Here is a 13976-nt window from a genome sequence, read left to right as displayed (position 1 = left end):
TAGCCTACCCTGCAATATAAAATACCACTTTCACTTTGCCATAAAAGCATGTCTCCATGAACCCAACAGTGGACTGCAGAGACTGCAATAGGCTACATGCACGTTCTCGCCAAGCAGGTTTATCTTTTTGGGATGAGGATATAGCATTGGCTTGTTTACCTGGCTATAAATGCCACTGTCTGTCTGGTGGGTAAGCTTTAGCTTTAAGGAGTAGCTATTTATCTTGAATGCAATTACCAGGGACAAAGTAAGGAATGTCCTAAATGGCTCCCTATTGCCTAGGTGCCATTTGGATTGGAATTTAGCACAAGTCAGTGCTTGAGTTGAACCCAGTGACCTTTTACCTTGGAGTTAAACATAACTTTAATACATAACTCAGTTGAATGGTGACAAAGCCACTGGCTGGACCTTATACAAGTTGCCACCTCTAATCTGGATTATGAAGTATAGTACCGGTAGACAGACAGTCTTGTATTGAAATGTGGAGCCTATTGAGAGAAATTTAGGCTGATTTGTTTCCTTGAATTGTCTAAAGCCCCCCCCACCCCCAAATAAAAATGGCAGACTATTATTATAATTATAGTTTGGCTCCCGAGTGGCGCAGTGGTCTAAGGCACTGTATCTCACTGCTAGAGGTGTCACTACAGACCCTGGTTCGATTCCAGGCTGTATCACAACTGGCCGTGATTGAGAGTCCCATAGGGCGGCACACAATTTGCCCAGCGCCGCCAGGGTAGGCCGTCATTGTAAATAAGATTAACTGACTTTCCTAGTTAGATAAAGGTTCAAATGAACCAAATGGCACCCCATTCCCTATATAGTGCACTAGTTTTGACCAGAGACATTTGGATAGTGTGCACTATTAAGGGAATAGTTTGCCATTTCAGACACTGACCTGAAGTGCTACAGTTTATAATCAGCTCAGCTCTAACACTTGGGGGCCCTGCTGAGATGTTGAGCAAGTCAGCTGCCTGCGGTAGTTTAACTGCTGTAGAGCCTACGTGTAATACGTCATGTTGATCACTAGGTGTCAGCCTTGCATCACAAACACCTGTATCAGGTTTGACGTGTTCTGGCTACATTCATTGTCATGTCAGTTATGTTCTATGAAGCCATTTGTTTTATATTTGAGCAATGGATTACATTGTCACTCAAAACCAGCCCTAATAGGATCCCCAACAGACATCTCAGAGGCTGACTGAAGTGGTAAACCACTGTCTCTCTATCTCAGTGTGGCTTCGCTTATTGTCAAAATAGACTCAGTGAAGTGCAGAGGGGGCAGAGGGCTAGTACAGGCTCGTTTTGCTTTTCAGCTGTGTAACCGCTCCAAAAATCCCTCTGTAAAAACTCCTCTGTACTGCAGTTGAACATTTCCCATAGTTTAAGGTATTTAGATGACTGAGAAGGAATCATGATTAAGTACATAGAAAATTGGGCTTGGAACATTGTACTTATTGCCGAATCTGGCTTTGTTTGGCATAGGTTTGTTCCTCAGTGAAGATACAATATGGTCTGATCTGTTAATTATACATTCAGACCTCAGGATATCTCATGGAGAAATCTGAAGTGAATTGAATCGTAACAGAGGGTTGGTTTGAGGTAATGTTAATCTACCTATCAATCTAATCATGTACATCTCTTTAATGTCAGTTTGACTGCTATTTGAACCACTCACTTTCACATTTGAATTATTCCTTTGTCCTACTGGTTAATAGAATGTTTAAAGAGAACTATTCTGTAGAACTCTGGTATTTGCTGTGGAATGAGCCTCATGACCTGTGCTCATCGGAGAAACAAAAGAAGAGGGGCGCATTCAGTGTAGCTGCTGTCACTGGGGGTTGTCTGGGGCACTCCACTCACTCACACCCCCCAACAGTGTTGTCGGTGGTACTCTGAGTTCCTGCTCCCCTAGACATGTAATTCCATTGGTCAGTGCACCATAGCAACACATTCCACCTATGACAAAGGAGCTCTGTGTTTTTGAGTGATATGAAGCAGAAAGCAAAGGAGGATTGAAAGGCACACACACGCACGGTGTGTGTGTATTTATTCCGAGACCCAAAACCTCCAGACGAATGTTCATCCCATTTCTGCTTCAAGTTCCTGTGTCCAAATCACTAAGGACTTAATGGTCCAAACAGTCGGTAAGAAGGCGTGACAGCACGTCTTCCCCACACACACGCAAACAGTCGGTAAGAAGGCGTGACAGCACGTCTTCCCCACACACACGCAAACAGTCGGTAAGAAGGCGTGACAGCACGTCTTCCCCACACACACGCAAACAGTCGGTAAGAAGGCGTGACAGCACGTCTTCCCCACACACACGCAAACAGTCGGTAAGAAGGCGTGACAGCACGTCTTCCCCACACACACGCAAACAGTCGGTAAGAAGGCGTGACAGCACCTCTTCCCCACACACACGCAAACAGTCGGTAAGAAGGAGTGACAACAGGAAGTTAAAAAGATTTGGCATATGCCCTCAGATCCTCGAATAATTCTACAGCTGGACCATTGAGAGCATCTTGACTGGCTGCATCACTGCTTGGTATGGCAATAGCACCGCCCCTCGATCGCATGGCGCTACAGAGGGCGGTGCGGTCAGTCCAGGCCATCACTGGGGCTGAGCTCCCTGCTATCCAGGACCTCTATATCAGGCGGTGTAAAAGGAAGGCCCTGAAAAAAGAATTAGACTCCAGTCACCCAAGCCATAGACTCTTTGCTGCCACACAGCAAGCGGTACCAGTGCATCAAGTCTGACACCAACAGCCTCCTGAACAGTTTCTATCCCAAAGCCATAAGACTGCTAAATAGCTAACAGAATGGCTACACAGACTATCTGCACCGATCCCATTTTATTTTTGTACTGTCTCTATGCACATTCTACACACACAATCATTCAATACGCTGCTGCTACTCTGTTTATCATGCATCATGATGCCTAGTCACCTCACCCCTCTACATATCTAACCCTACCACTCCAGTATCCCTGCACATTGGAAATATGCTACTGGAACTGACTGTATATAGCTTACTTACTTTCTCGTGTTCTTATTTCTATTTCTCGTATTTGTTCTACTTGATTTTGTAATATTTTTTTATAGTACCACTGCATTGTTAGGAAAGAGCAGGCAAGAAAGGCATTTGACTGTACTAGTGCACGTGACAAACACTTAACATGAGCTCTCCCACTCCAGGGTCAGATTGCAGTGGCCTTCCGTGGAGTGAACTTGACTGGAATGTAAATAGCTAGACAGCAACCCCAGACAGACCTGTTTCCATCTGTAAAACTCGGTAGTATCTCACACTGCGGTACTGGGTTATAATTAGCTTTAAGCCAAGGATGAGACAGACAGGAATTTGATTTTGCAATGTGCTGCTGTGAACAATATTGAAAAGGCAGAAACAGGGAGACATTTTTTTGTTCAATTGAACATTTCCACCACAATGAAGACATTTCATTTGCACAGAGTGCGCTGGTCCTCCTTAAATGGTTTGTATGGTCTCTTAATCTGGTCATTTTTTTGTTGTTGTAAAATTCCCCAATTTGACTGAAAGCTCCTATGTTAAACTATGTGGAGATGCTTTCACTGGAACTACTGTTCGGTACCACATTTTACAACATGGGCTTTTACATTTCCTTATGGCTCCCTGACTAAGTCATTCTTCCATCCATTAGCAGATATCTTTAAAAGTGCAAACACCACCACACACACAAAACCCACTTACATCCATTGATGCCGTTCACAACCAAAAGACAGACGGAGCATGGTGTGTATGTGTGAAAACATATTTACAATTTATTGATGAATGCAGGTGAGGCTCACATTAATCAATGTGTTAGTGGTCACAAAGACCAGTATCTTTTCTATTCACATAACGATAACAGCAGTGGAATAGAACAGAATTTGGACTGTTTGCCTGCAGCCCCAGGCCATAATCAATGATTAATTCTTGATGAAACAAGAAGAAGTTGAAGCGTGTGTGTGTTCCAAATGGTACCCTTTTCCCTACACAGGGCTCTGGTCAAGAGTAGTGCACTACCCTACACAGGGCTCTGGTCAGGAGTAGTGCACTACGAATGGAATAGGGCACCATTTAGGATGCAGAGAAAAACAGAAAGGCCTTCCTCCAGTGACTACTGTGGGTTAAAACGATTGGATATCATAGATACTTTTCACTATGGATCTTATCCATTGCAATTATTAAGACCTGCTTGAGGTGGGGCTCGCTATTTGATCTACAACTTCTTTATGTACAAGTTCTGTCCGTCTCCAGACCATTCTGTGAAATTCCAGTTTCACAAATTGCAGAGGGGGCATAGGGGTTAAGATTTACAATTAGGTTCTCAGTCACCATAACATGTATATGGAGAAGTAAAGGCACTGTAACAATTGATAATATCAAAAACAACAATTATAGGATGACATTAAAGACATGCTCTGGTACTTTGACAACTAAGAAAGTATGTTTTAAACCTCCCGCTTTGGGCTGATTGTGTCAGTGCGTAGTTCATACACAATTACTGTTTTAACTCAATTAGCCACAAAATCCCTAGTTTGAAAGTTACTTTTCTTGAAGCTGTTCCGGGCCATTTTCCCCCACATTTCCCCCCACATAGCAATTTGAGTTATAGCCAATGAGTTTCAGTACTCTTGCATTTAAGTGACAGCAAGCAAGAGGCTTGCCCAGCATTATCCAATGAGGTTGCAGGGCAGGCCCAATACTGTATCTGCACATATGTGACATAGTAAGCCATTTTCAGGGACCACTTTTGGCTCGTGAGTGCTTCTTTCTGAACTACTGGCTAAAAGTATGCAAAAGTACCGGAGTATCTCTTTAAAAAGGTAAGTATTGGGGTAAGTGGGACCATAGCAGTGGTGGTACAGGCTGTCTTAGTATCGCTTAACTAATGATATACATACTGTATTTTGTGGCATTAGGCAGTACACTTTTTTAGATTGGTTCATGTCAGACCATTTCCATAGTTACCATTCCATCTAGGCCAATCAAAACAGCTTTGGTTTCAAGATGGCCACCTTTCTAACCAATACATGTCCTCCTCGTGGATTAACAAGGAGAGATACAACACCAACCACTCTAAACTGAGCTGTAGACAAGGTATCCGTCAGGAACCAGTTTACTCAATTTCAACACACTGGTATGAATGTGTATGCACAATTCAATACACGCCAGTGTCAATGCCTGTGTGTAACATAAAACCAATGTGTGAAAGCAAATCAAAATTAGCTAGCTGCACAGGCACAATCAAACATTTGTCAAGAGTTGCTTGACATGGATAAATGAGGACGAGAGCTCTTGTTTGAAAGGGCAAGTAGTCCCATTGATAAGGACAACACAAAACATTAACACTTGAAACGTCTTGGCAGGTGTGTATACTGACTGTTGTTCATCAATACTAAATAGGTAAGTAAATTTAGGTCTTCCTGCATTACTTCAATCCTCCATTCCATGCTTAGCTCTAACAGCTGCTGTGTCTGGGGTGGAACAGAGAGCGCTCAGATTCTGGCAAGAGAGACTATCCTGTTCTGTTCTGCCCATCGCTGGCCTGCTTGTGCTTTTGGGACGGTTCCTTACCAGTGGGTTTGTGTCTTAGTCCATACAGTAAAGTAAAACAACAGCAGTCTGTAGACATACAGCTGAATGGACAGGAAAGTGAGTGATGCCTTGTTACTTTCATGCATTTGGGTGGAGAGCAGACAGACAGGTTCACATTGTGTCACTGTGTATCCTCTGAGACAGATACAGAGGAAACCCATGGCAGTTCATGGTCTCTACACACTAACAGTCACCACCAATCCCAATGATTTGGGATTCAGACAGTCTGTCCGGTCAGTGTGTCAGTCACTTGAGTGAGTAGAGCAGTTCAGCTGTATGACACAGGGACAGAGGATGAGCAGAGCTGAAGTACTGACAACACAGCCAGTCCTCTAACTCTGCGTTTCTCTCCGGCTCCAGAGACCTCTCTGCGAACTTCATCATCAGCAGAGCTCTCTTCACGTCCAACCAGTTGAGGAGGCCCTCGTGGCGGGGCCCTTCCCCGGGGCCCAGTCTGTCCCCCCACTGCTGTTGCTCCATCAGGTCTTTCCGGGGGCCCCACAGCAGGCTCTGCAGCACCCGCTTGGCCTCCTGAATGTGGATGCGTTTAATGGGGTCCGGCTGGAGGAGTAGCCGGGTTAGTCTCTGGAGTCCAGCGGAGTAGAGAGAGACTGGAGGGATGGGGGGCAGGTCCTCACAGCTGTAGTCCTGTTCTTTCAGTTTCGGGCTGACCTCAAACGGGTTCGGCTGGTGGAGGAGCTCATAGATTAGAATACCGGTTTGGAACTCATCGAATTTCCGGTACTGGGCGGCCGAGACGATCTCCGGGGCCAGGCGGGCGTGGTTGCGTTTGAGGCGGGGGTCATTGTGGGCAGAGTCCTCAGTGTTCCGCTGCTTGGCCTTGGCGAAGCTGGAGATGACCAGGCGGGGGAGGTGCTTCTGGTCGTGTGGGGCGTTGGGGTTGGCCTGCGGGGGGCGGCGGTGTGGGACCAGGAGGAGGTTCTCCAGACAAAGGTCTCGATGTGTCACCCCATGCTCCTTTAGATGGTCCAGACCATTGCACAGCTGCAGCAGGAGGAAGCAGACCCACCGCTCGTACACCTCTGGCTGGGCCTGTTGGGAAAACAAATACAAATGAGACACTGGCAGGCAAAAGTCAAGCAATATTGAGTCTTTCAATTCCATGTCCACAATGGTGAACATCGCACCATTCAGTCAACGTTCCACGCTAGTGGCCTTCCTCAAGATAAGATGCAATGAGATGTTTCAAATGTGCACAATCATACCTGGTGAACGGACGCCCACTCCTTGACAAAGTCTGCCGTAGTCTGCTGTGGCACCTCCCGGGTGATAACCACCACACGCTCCTTGTCCCCCTGTGTGGGGTTGGGACTGGGGGGCAGCGAGGCCTCATCAGCGGGGAGCATGCTCCGGGGCACGCAGGCTATGAAGTGGCCACAGTCCTGCTGGAGGTTGAAGTGGGGAGGGACGGTCTGCTGGACGGACAGGCTGTAGAGGTGACCCTGCTTGGCTTCTGAGGTCTGGCTTTTACAGATCTGGCGAGAGAAGAGGAGAGACACCGTGGTTAGAATAGAAACACAGACATAATCATGTGGAGGAAAATGTCTGCCTGGCTCTTAAAATCAAATCGTATTTGTCACATACACATGGTTAGCAGATGTTAATGTGAGTGTAGCGAAATGCTTGTGCTTCTAGTTCCGACAATGCAGTAATAACCAACGAGTAATCTAACCTAACAATTCCACAACTACTACCTTATACACACAAGTGTAACGGGATAAAGAATATGTACATAAAGATATATGAATGAGTGATGGTACAGAACGGCATAGGCAAGATGCAGTAGATGGTGTCTTAGATATCTGGAGGGCGAAGGGGGAGGGTTAGAGAACAATGTACACAGTGAGGAAAATATTTCTTCTCTGGTTAAGTAAGAGACTGTGGAATATTATCCCCACTTGCTGTCAACAAGCTTTAAATCCTTAATTCATTTAGATCTTGTTTTCAATCCAGTAGTAGCAGACAGACAGTAATTCCATAAGTCTACCAGTCTAACTACAAGCAGCCATGAATGAGTTTCATCATGTTTAATACGAGTAAAGTCAAACACTGTGGTTATGTCCCAAATGACACCGTATTCCCTATAAAGTGCATTACTTTTGACCAGTCATATAGGCCCTAGTCAAAAGTAGTGCACTATATTGGGAAGTGTGACATTTGGGACGCAACCTGTCCATCTCTCCCACTTTACAAACACAGCTGAGCCCTGATATGACACACACACACACACACACACACACACACACACACACACACACACACACACACACACACACACACACACACACACAGAGTCTGCGTCCCAAATGCCACCCTTTACCCTACTTAGTGCACTTCTTTTGACGGGAGTCCTATAGGCCCTGGTCAAAAGTAGTACACTATAAAATGAATATAGTGATAATGAATATGGTTCATTTGGGACGTAGCCATAGTGATAATGAATATGGTTCATTTGGGATGTAGCCATAGTGATAATGAATATGGTTCATTTGAGACGTAGCCATAGTGATAATGAATATGGTTCATTTGGGATGTAGCCATAGTGATAATGAATATGGTTCATTTGGGATGTAGCCATAGTGATAATGAATATGGTTCATTTGGGACGTAGCCATAGTGATAATGAATATGGTTCATTTGAGACGTAGCCATAGTGATAATGAATATGGTTCATTTGGGATGTAGCCATAGTGATAATGAATATGGTTCATTTGGGACGTAGCCATAGTGATAATGAATATGGTTCATTTGAGACGTAGCCATAGTGATAATGAATATGGTTCATTTGGGATGTAGCCATAGTGATAATGAATATGGTTCATTTGGGATGTAGCCAGATTGATGATTTAATATGAGGACCGGATGATTTCATTACGCAGTCACATCACAGAGCTGCTGCCGTGTGTTTGTGGGTAGTGTGTTTGTGTGAGAGAAAGAATGTGTGTGTGTGTGTGTGTTTGTGTGAGAGAAAGAATGTGTGTGTGTGTGTGTGTGTGTGTGTGTGTGTGTGTGTGTGTGTGTGTGTGTGTAAGGGTGGTTGTGTGTAGGCCTTGACAACAGGGGTGTGTCTGAACTGTAAATCCTGGCTGGCATGAAAAGACTAATGGACCTAGAGGCATTAGGCAAGACTACAGAGCCTCAGGCAGCGAGGCCCCTTGACACACAGCTCTGGATTTACATGTTGCTTTTACACATTGCTAATGACTTTGGGACAAAGGTCAGTCAAAATGAATGCAGAGCACACCCTCTCTCTCTCTCCTCAGTACAGCAGGCTACAGTAACACCCTCCTCTCTCTCTCAGTACAGCAGGCTACAGTAACACCCTCTCTCTCTCTCCTCAGTACAGCAGGCTACAGTAACACCCTCCTCTCTCTCCTAGTACAGCAGGCTACAGTAACACTCTCCTCTCTCTCTCCTCAGTACAGCAGGCTACAGTAACACCCTCCCCTCGCTCTCCTCAGTACAGCAGGCTACAGTAACACCCTCCTCTCTCTCTCCTCAGTACAGCAGGCTACAGTAACACCCTCCTCAGTACAGCAGGCTACAGTAACACCCTCCTCTCTCTCTCCTCAGTACAGCAGGCTACAGTAACACCCTCCTCTCTCTCTCCTCAGTACAGCAGGCTACAGTAACACCCTCCTCTCTCTCTCTCCTCAGTACAGCAGGCTACAGTAACACCCTCCTCTCTCTCTCCTCAGTACAGCAGGCTACAGTAACACCCTCCTCTCTCTCTCCTCAGTACAGCAGGCTACAGTAACACCCTCCTCTCTCTCTCTCCTCAGTACAGCAGGCTACAGTAACACTCTCCTCTCTCTCTCCTCAGTACAGCAGGCTACAGTAACACCCTCCTCTCTCTCTCCTCAGTACAGCAGGCTACAGTAACACCTTCCTCTCTCTCTCCTCAGTACAGCAGGCTATAGTAACACCCTCCTCAGTACAGCAGGCTACAGTACAGAACATGCCCTGGAGGAACACAAAACAGCCTGCGTCCCAAATTACACCCTATTTCCTAGATAGTGCACTACGAGTCTTTGGTCAAAAGTAGTACCCTATGTAGCAAATAGTGTCATTTGGGACACACAGCCAACGTGGAGGGTCTGTGGTTCGGCTGAGGATCCCTTTGGTCTTCTGAGCAGTCTAAGAGCTCGTTAAGGTGTTGGCTTACTTCATTGTACAGGTTTTTATTGTTTAACGAGGTAAGAGCATGACCTTGATTGAGGAGAAGAATGTACACTGTCCAATAAGAGTTTGGGAGTAAGGACCAATCAGGGAGTTTGAATTTGAGCTGCAGATTACAAAGACGTTCTTCTCACAGTAATTAGGGGAGATGCCTCTAGACATGTCTCTCATTGACTGACACACACATAATTCAACAGGTTTCCCCCCCCCCACTTGTTTAGTCTCCACACTTATTGCAATGTGAACATTAACCACCAGTCCTTGATATCAAAGCACTACATGACAGCCTTGGCCCCCAATGAATCAAGAAAACAGAGAGACAGTTATCCATTGGGAAAGTGGTCTTCTAACAAAACCAAAACCCTACTCAATAAATTGGATGCAGTCTATCACAGTGCCATCCGTTTTGTCACCAAAGCCCCATATACTACCCACCACTGCGACCTGTACACTCTCGTTGGCTGGCCCTCGCTTCATACTCGTCGCCAAACCCATTGGTTCCAGGTCATCTACAAGACCCTGCTAGGTAAAGTCCCCCCTTATCTCAGCTCGCTGGTCACCATAGCAGCACCTACCCGTAGCACGCGCTCCAGCAGGTATATCTCTCTAGTCACCCCCAAAACCAATTCTTCCTTTGGACGCCTCTCCTTCCAGTTCTCTGCTGCCAATGACTGGAACGAACTACAAAAATCTCTGAAACTGGAAACACCTATCTCCCTCACTAGCTTTAAGCACCAGCTGTCAGAGCAGCTCATAGATTACTGCACCTGTACATAACCCATCTACAATTTAGCCCAAACAACTACCTCTTTACCTACTGTATTTATTTATTAATTTATTTTGCTCCTTTGCACCCCATTATTTCTGTCTCTACTTTGCACTTTCTTCCAATGCAAACCAACCATTCCAGTGTTTTTTTTTAGTTTTTATTTTACTTGCTGTGTTGTACTCACTTCGCCTCCATGGCCTTTTTATATTTTTATTTATTTATACATATATCTGTTTGCCTTCACCTCCCTTATCTCACCTCACTTGCTCACATTGTATATAGACTTATTTTTTTTAATCTTTTTCACTGTATTATTGACTATATGTTTGTTTTTACTCCATGTGTAACTATGTGTTGTTGTATGTGTCGAACTGCTTTGCTTTATCTTGGCCAGGTCGCAATTGTAAATGAGAACGTGTTCTCAATTTGCCTACCTGGTTAAATAAAGGTTAAATAAAAAAATAAAAAATAAAAAAAACCTAAATGGGACTTCCTGGTTACATAAATAAAAGCTATAGAGATGTGTACAGCACTTCGAGATATTAGCTGATGTACGAAGGGCTATATAAAATAAAAATAAAATAAAATAAACTTGATTGATAGAGATGAAAGGGAGCCAGTGTTCCAGTTACCTTGACTGCGTAGGAGTTGGAAGGGTCTGAGGCGCAGGCAGCAGAGTAGTAGACACCGTCTCCTGCATTACAGCTGGCCTTGTTACAGGTCAATTTGAACAGGGACCAGTTGCTCTCATCAAACCTCAGTGGGTTCTTCTGGCTGCGGGTGAAGTGGTCCTCACACTTCAGAGCCAGGCGGCGCAGCGATTCAGCATATAGGCCTCCCAGCTTGGAGTAGATCCCCTCTCTACTGTCTATGTTACTGAGCAGGGTCTGCAGCTGCAGGCCGGAGCCCTGGGTGGGTCCAGAGGCCGAGAGGTGGGGGGCGCTGAGCTGGGGGGAGGAGGAGGAGGTGATGCTGCCTCGGCTGTGACCCCCTAGTCGGCCCCGAACTTTCAGGGGTTCGTCCAGGGTCCGGGGGCGCAGGGGGTGTCCCAGAGGGGTGTGACAGCGCTCTAAGGACTCAGAGGAGGAATAAATGGCCCGAGGGTCCATGGGGGAGGATGGAAGACTGGACAGGGATGGGACGTCAGGACAGGATACGTTGCTCTCAGAGCCACCGGTGAAGGGGAAGCAGGGGTATGCCCGGACTAAGGGTTTCCCAGGCATGTTGTCAGGGGCGGATAAGGCTCGATTCACCATTTTCTTTTCAGGTAGGGGAGGTGGCTGCAGCTGGTTGGACAGGGTGTTGCTAGAGAACGGGTCAATGTGAGGAGACCCTGGGGATGAGGCCATCGGGCTTCTGGGAAATGGCGAGGTGCACGACAGACGAGGGGCATCATGGGAACCTGCAGAGAGAGATACAATACATCAGTATTCATGTTGAACATCACACTGACACGTAACAGACACAAGAGAAGATATTACATTAAGAAAAAATGTTATATCCTGAAACACATGACCGGAGAACTACTAGAGGAATCAACACTTCTCTGCTCAAACAACTTCCCCCACACAAAAAAAACACAAATCAAATTGCCACAGCACAGATAAAACTTGTTCAAAATAACATCTCGCACTACTAAATCTTCACCGATTTACAGTATGCCCAACAGTCAGTTTAAGTGAACACACACACCATAAAGAGGATTAGTATAGAACAGGTACAGTCGGTCACCAAGGTTTCAGGCTGATACAGACTGAGTGCAGAGGCAGTAATAAGCAGAGTGAGGAGATTGACTTAACTGTCGCTAGTAGTTACTGTTTAACTGGAAGAGCTAGTGCCTCAGGTGCCTGTACTGATTCTTATAAATGGGAGCGTTGTGTCCCAGTGCCTCGCTAGCCCATAAAGCTATATTACCTCTTACCCACATAACTACAGTACATTACCCCGTACACATAAACATATAGTACATTACCCAAACATATAGTACATTACCCCTTACACATATAATACATTACCCATTACAAACATATAATACATTACCCCTTACACATATAGTACATTACCCATTACACAAACATATAATACATGACCCCTTACACAAACATATAATACATGACCCCTTACACATATAGTACATGACCCCTTACACATATAGTACATGACCCCTTACACATATAGTACATGACCCCTTACACATATAGTACATGACCCCTCACCTGTAAACTATTATTAAGAGTTACTTACATATCAGTGCATTCAATGAAGGTAGGTAAAACAACCACATGTCAATCACTGAAGTAAAACCTTCTAGATAACCTTTGAAAATCAGTGATACTACCCATAAACAGTAAATACATTAGCATACCCTCACCCATAAATCTACAGTACATTATCCACACCCCAACAGCATCTGACTGGGTGGCAGCAGCTCAGCAGGCTATTCGTAGTAGCTGCACCCATCCTGTCACCGTGGCCCTCCCTATAATGGCTTAGTCATATCAGTCAGTCAGTCAGTCAGTCAGTCAGCACACACACACACACTTCATCTATTCAACGTTCCCTCGGAGGGTGTAGTGACAAGTTTAGAATGAGTTGGTGCACAATTTAAGGTTCAAGATGGTCACAGTGTCTGCCGTGCTGTACCATTAGGAAATAGTGAATTAAAGAGTAGACTATAAAGAATGTGAAACTCCACAGTCTTCCCCAGAGAGACAGATAATTGTGTGGTTGTTGACAGTAAGGCTGCATAGATAGGCTGTACTCCCCATGCGACACTAAATGAGTAGGTTTCCAGGGAGGAAAATCTAAAGGAAAGATTGCATGTATGCATGGAGTGGCAAAAGCCCTTATTTTCCTAGTTATCACAGTCCCATAATTATCTCTTCAAACACTTCCCAGGAAGTGAGGCAATTACAGACTGTCTGGGAGTCACTGACGATGTCCCAATTCGCACCCTATTCCCTGTGTAGTGCAATAGTTTTGAACAGAGCCATATCGGGCCCTGGTCAAAAGAAGTGCACTAGATAGGGAATAGGGTGCCATTTGGACCGCACACACTGGGCTTTAGACCATATATGGAGAGATGAAGACGGGTGACGCCAAACCAAACGAAGGTGCGTCAGACCTCAGTCAGCAGCGTGCAGGGTCACACACACACTTTGTGGAAAATGACACATCTCAAAACAAAGGCTGACAGACATACACACACACACTCAGTCTAAAAGAGGAAGAGGACAGAGGAAGAGGACACTACTTATTTTACTATAACCTCATATCTGTTACTACAACCTCATATCGGGGCGGCAGGAAGCCTAGTGGTTAGAGCGTTGGGCCAGTAACCGAAAATGTGCTAGATCGAATCCCCGAGCAGACAAGGTAAAACTCTGTCGCC

General features: G+C 45.4%; 1 protein-coding gene across 1 annotated transcript in view; it reads right to left on the bottom strand.

The window, feature by feature from the left end:
- Positions 1-3771: 3771 nt before the first annotated feature.
- Positions 3772-13976, bottom strand: part of LOC129810759 (inactive tyrosine-protein kinase PRAG1-like) — a 42109-nt gene continuing 31904 nt past the window's right edge. The window contains exons 5-7 of the mRNA XM_055861626.1: positions 11218-11987; positions 6843-7112; positions 3772-6669 (exon numbers count right to left, since the gene is read on the bottom strand). Of these exons, the coding sequence (XP_055717601.1) occupies positions 5863-6669; positions 6843-7112; positions 11218-11987 (1847 nt within the window). The 3' untranslated portion in view covers positions 3772-5862. The remainder of the gene's footprint in view (positions 6670-6842; positions 7113-11217; positions 11988-13976) is intronic.

The sequence above is a fragment of the Salvelinus fontinalis genome, chromosome 2 (assembly GCF_029448725.1).
Source record: "Salvelinus fontinalis isolate EN_2023a chromosome 2, ASM2944872v1, whole genome shotgun sequence".
In the NCBI taxonomy this organism is placed as follows: Eukaryota; Metazoa; Chordata; class Actinopteri; order Salmoniformes; family Salmonidae; genus Salvelinus; species Salvelinus fontinalis.
This window is presented reverse-complemented; position numbering and strand designations above follow the sequence as displayed.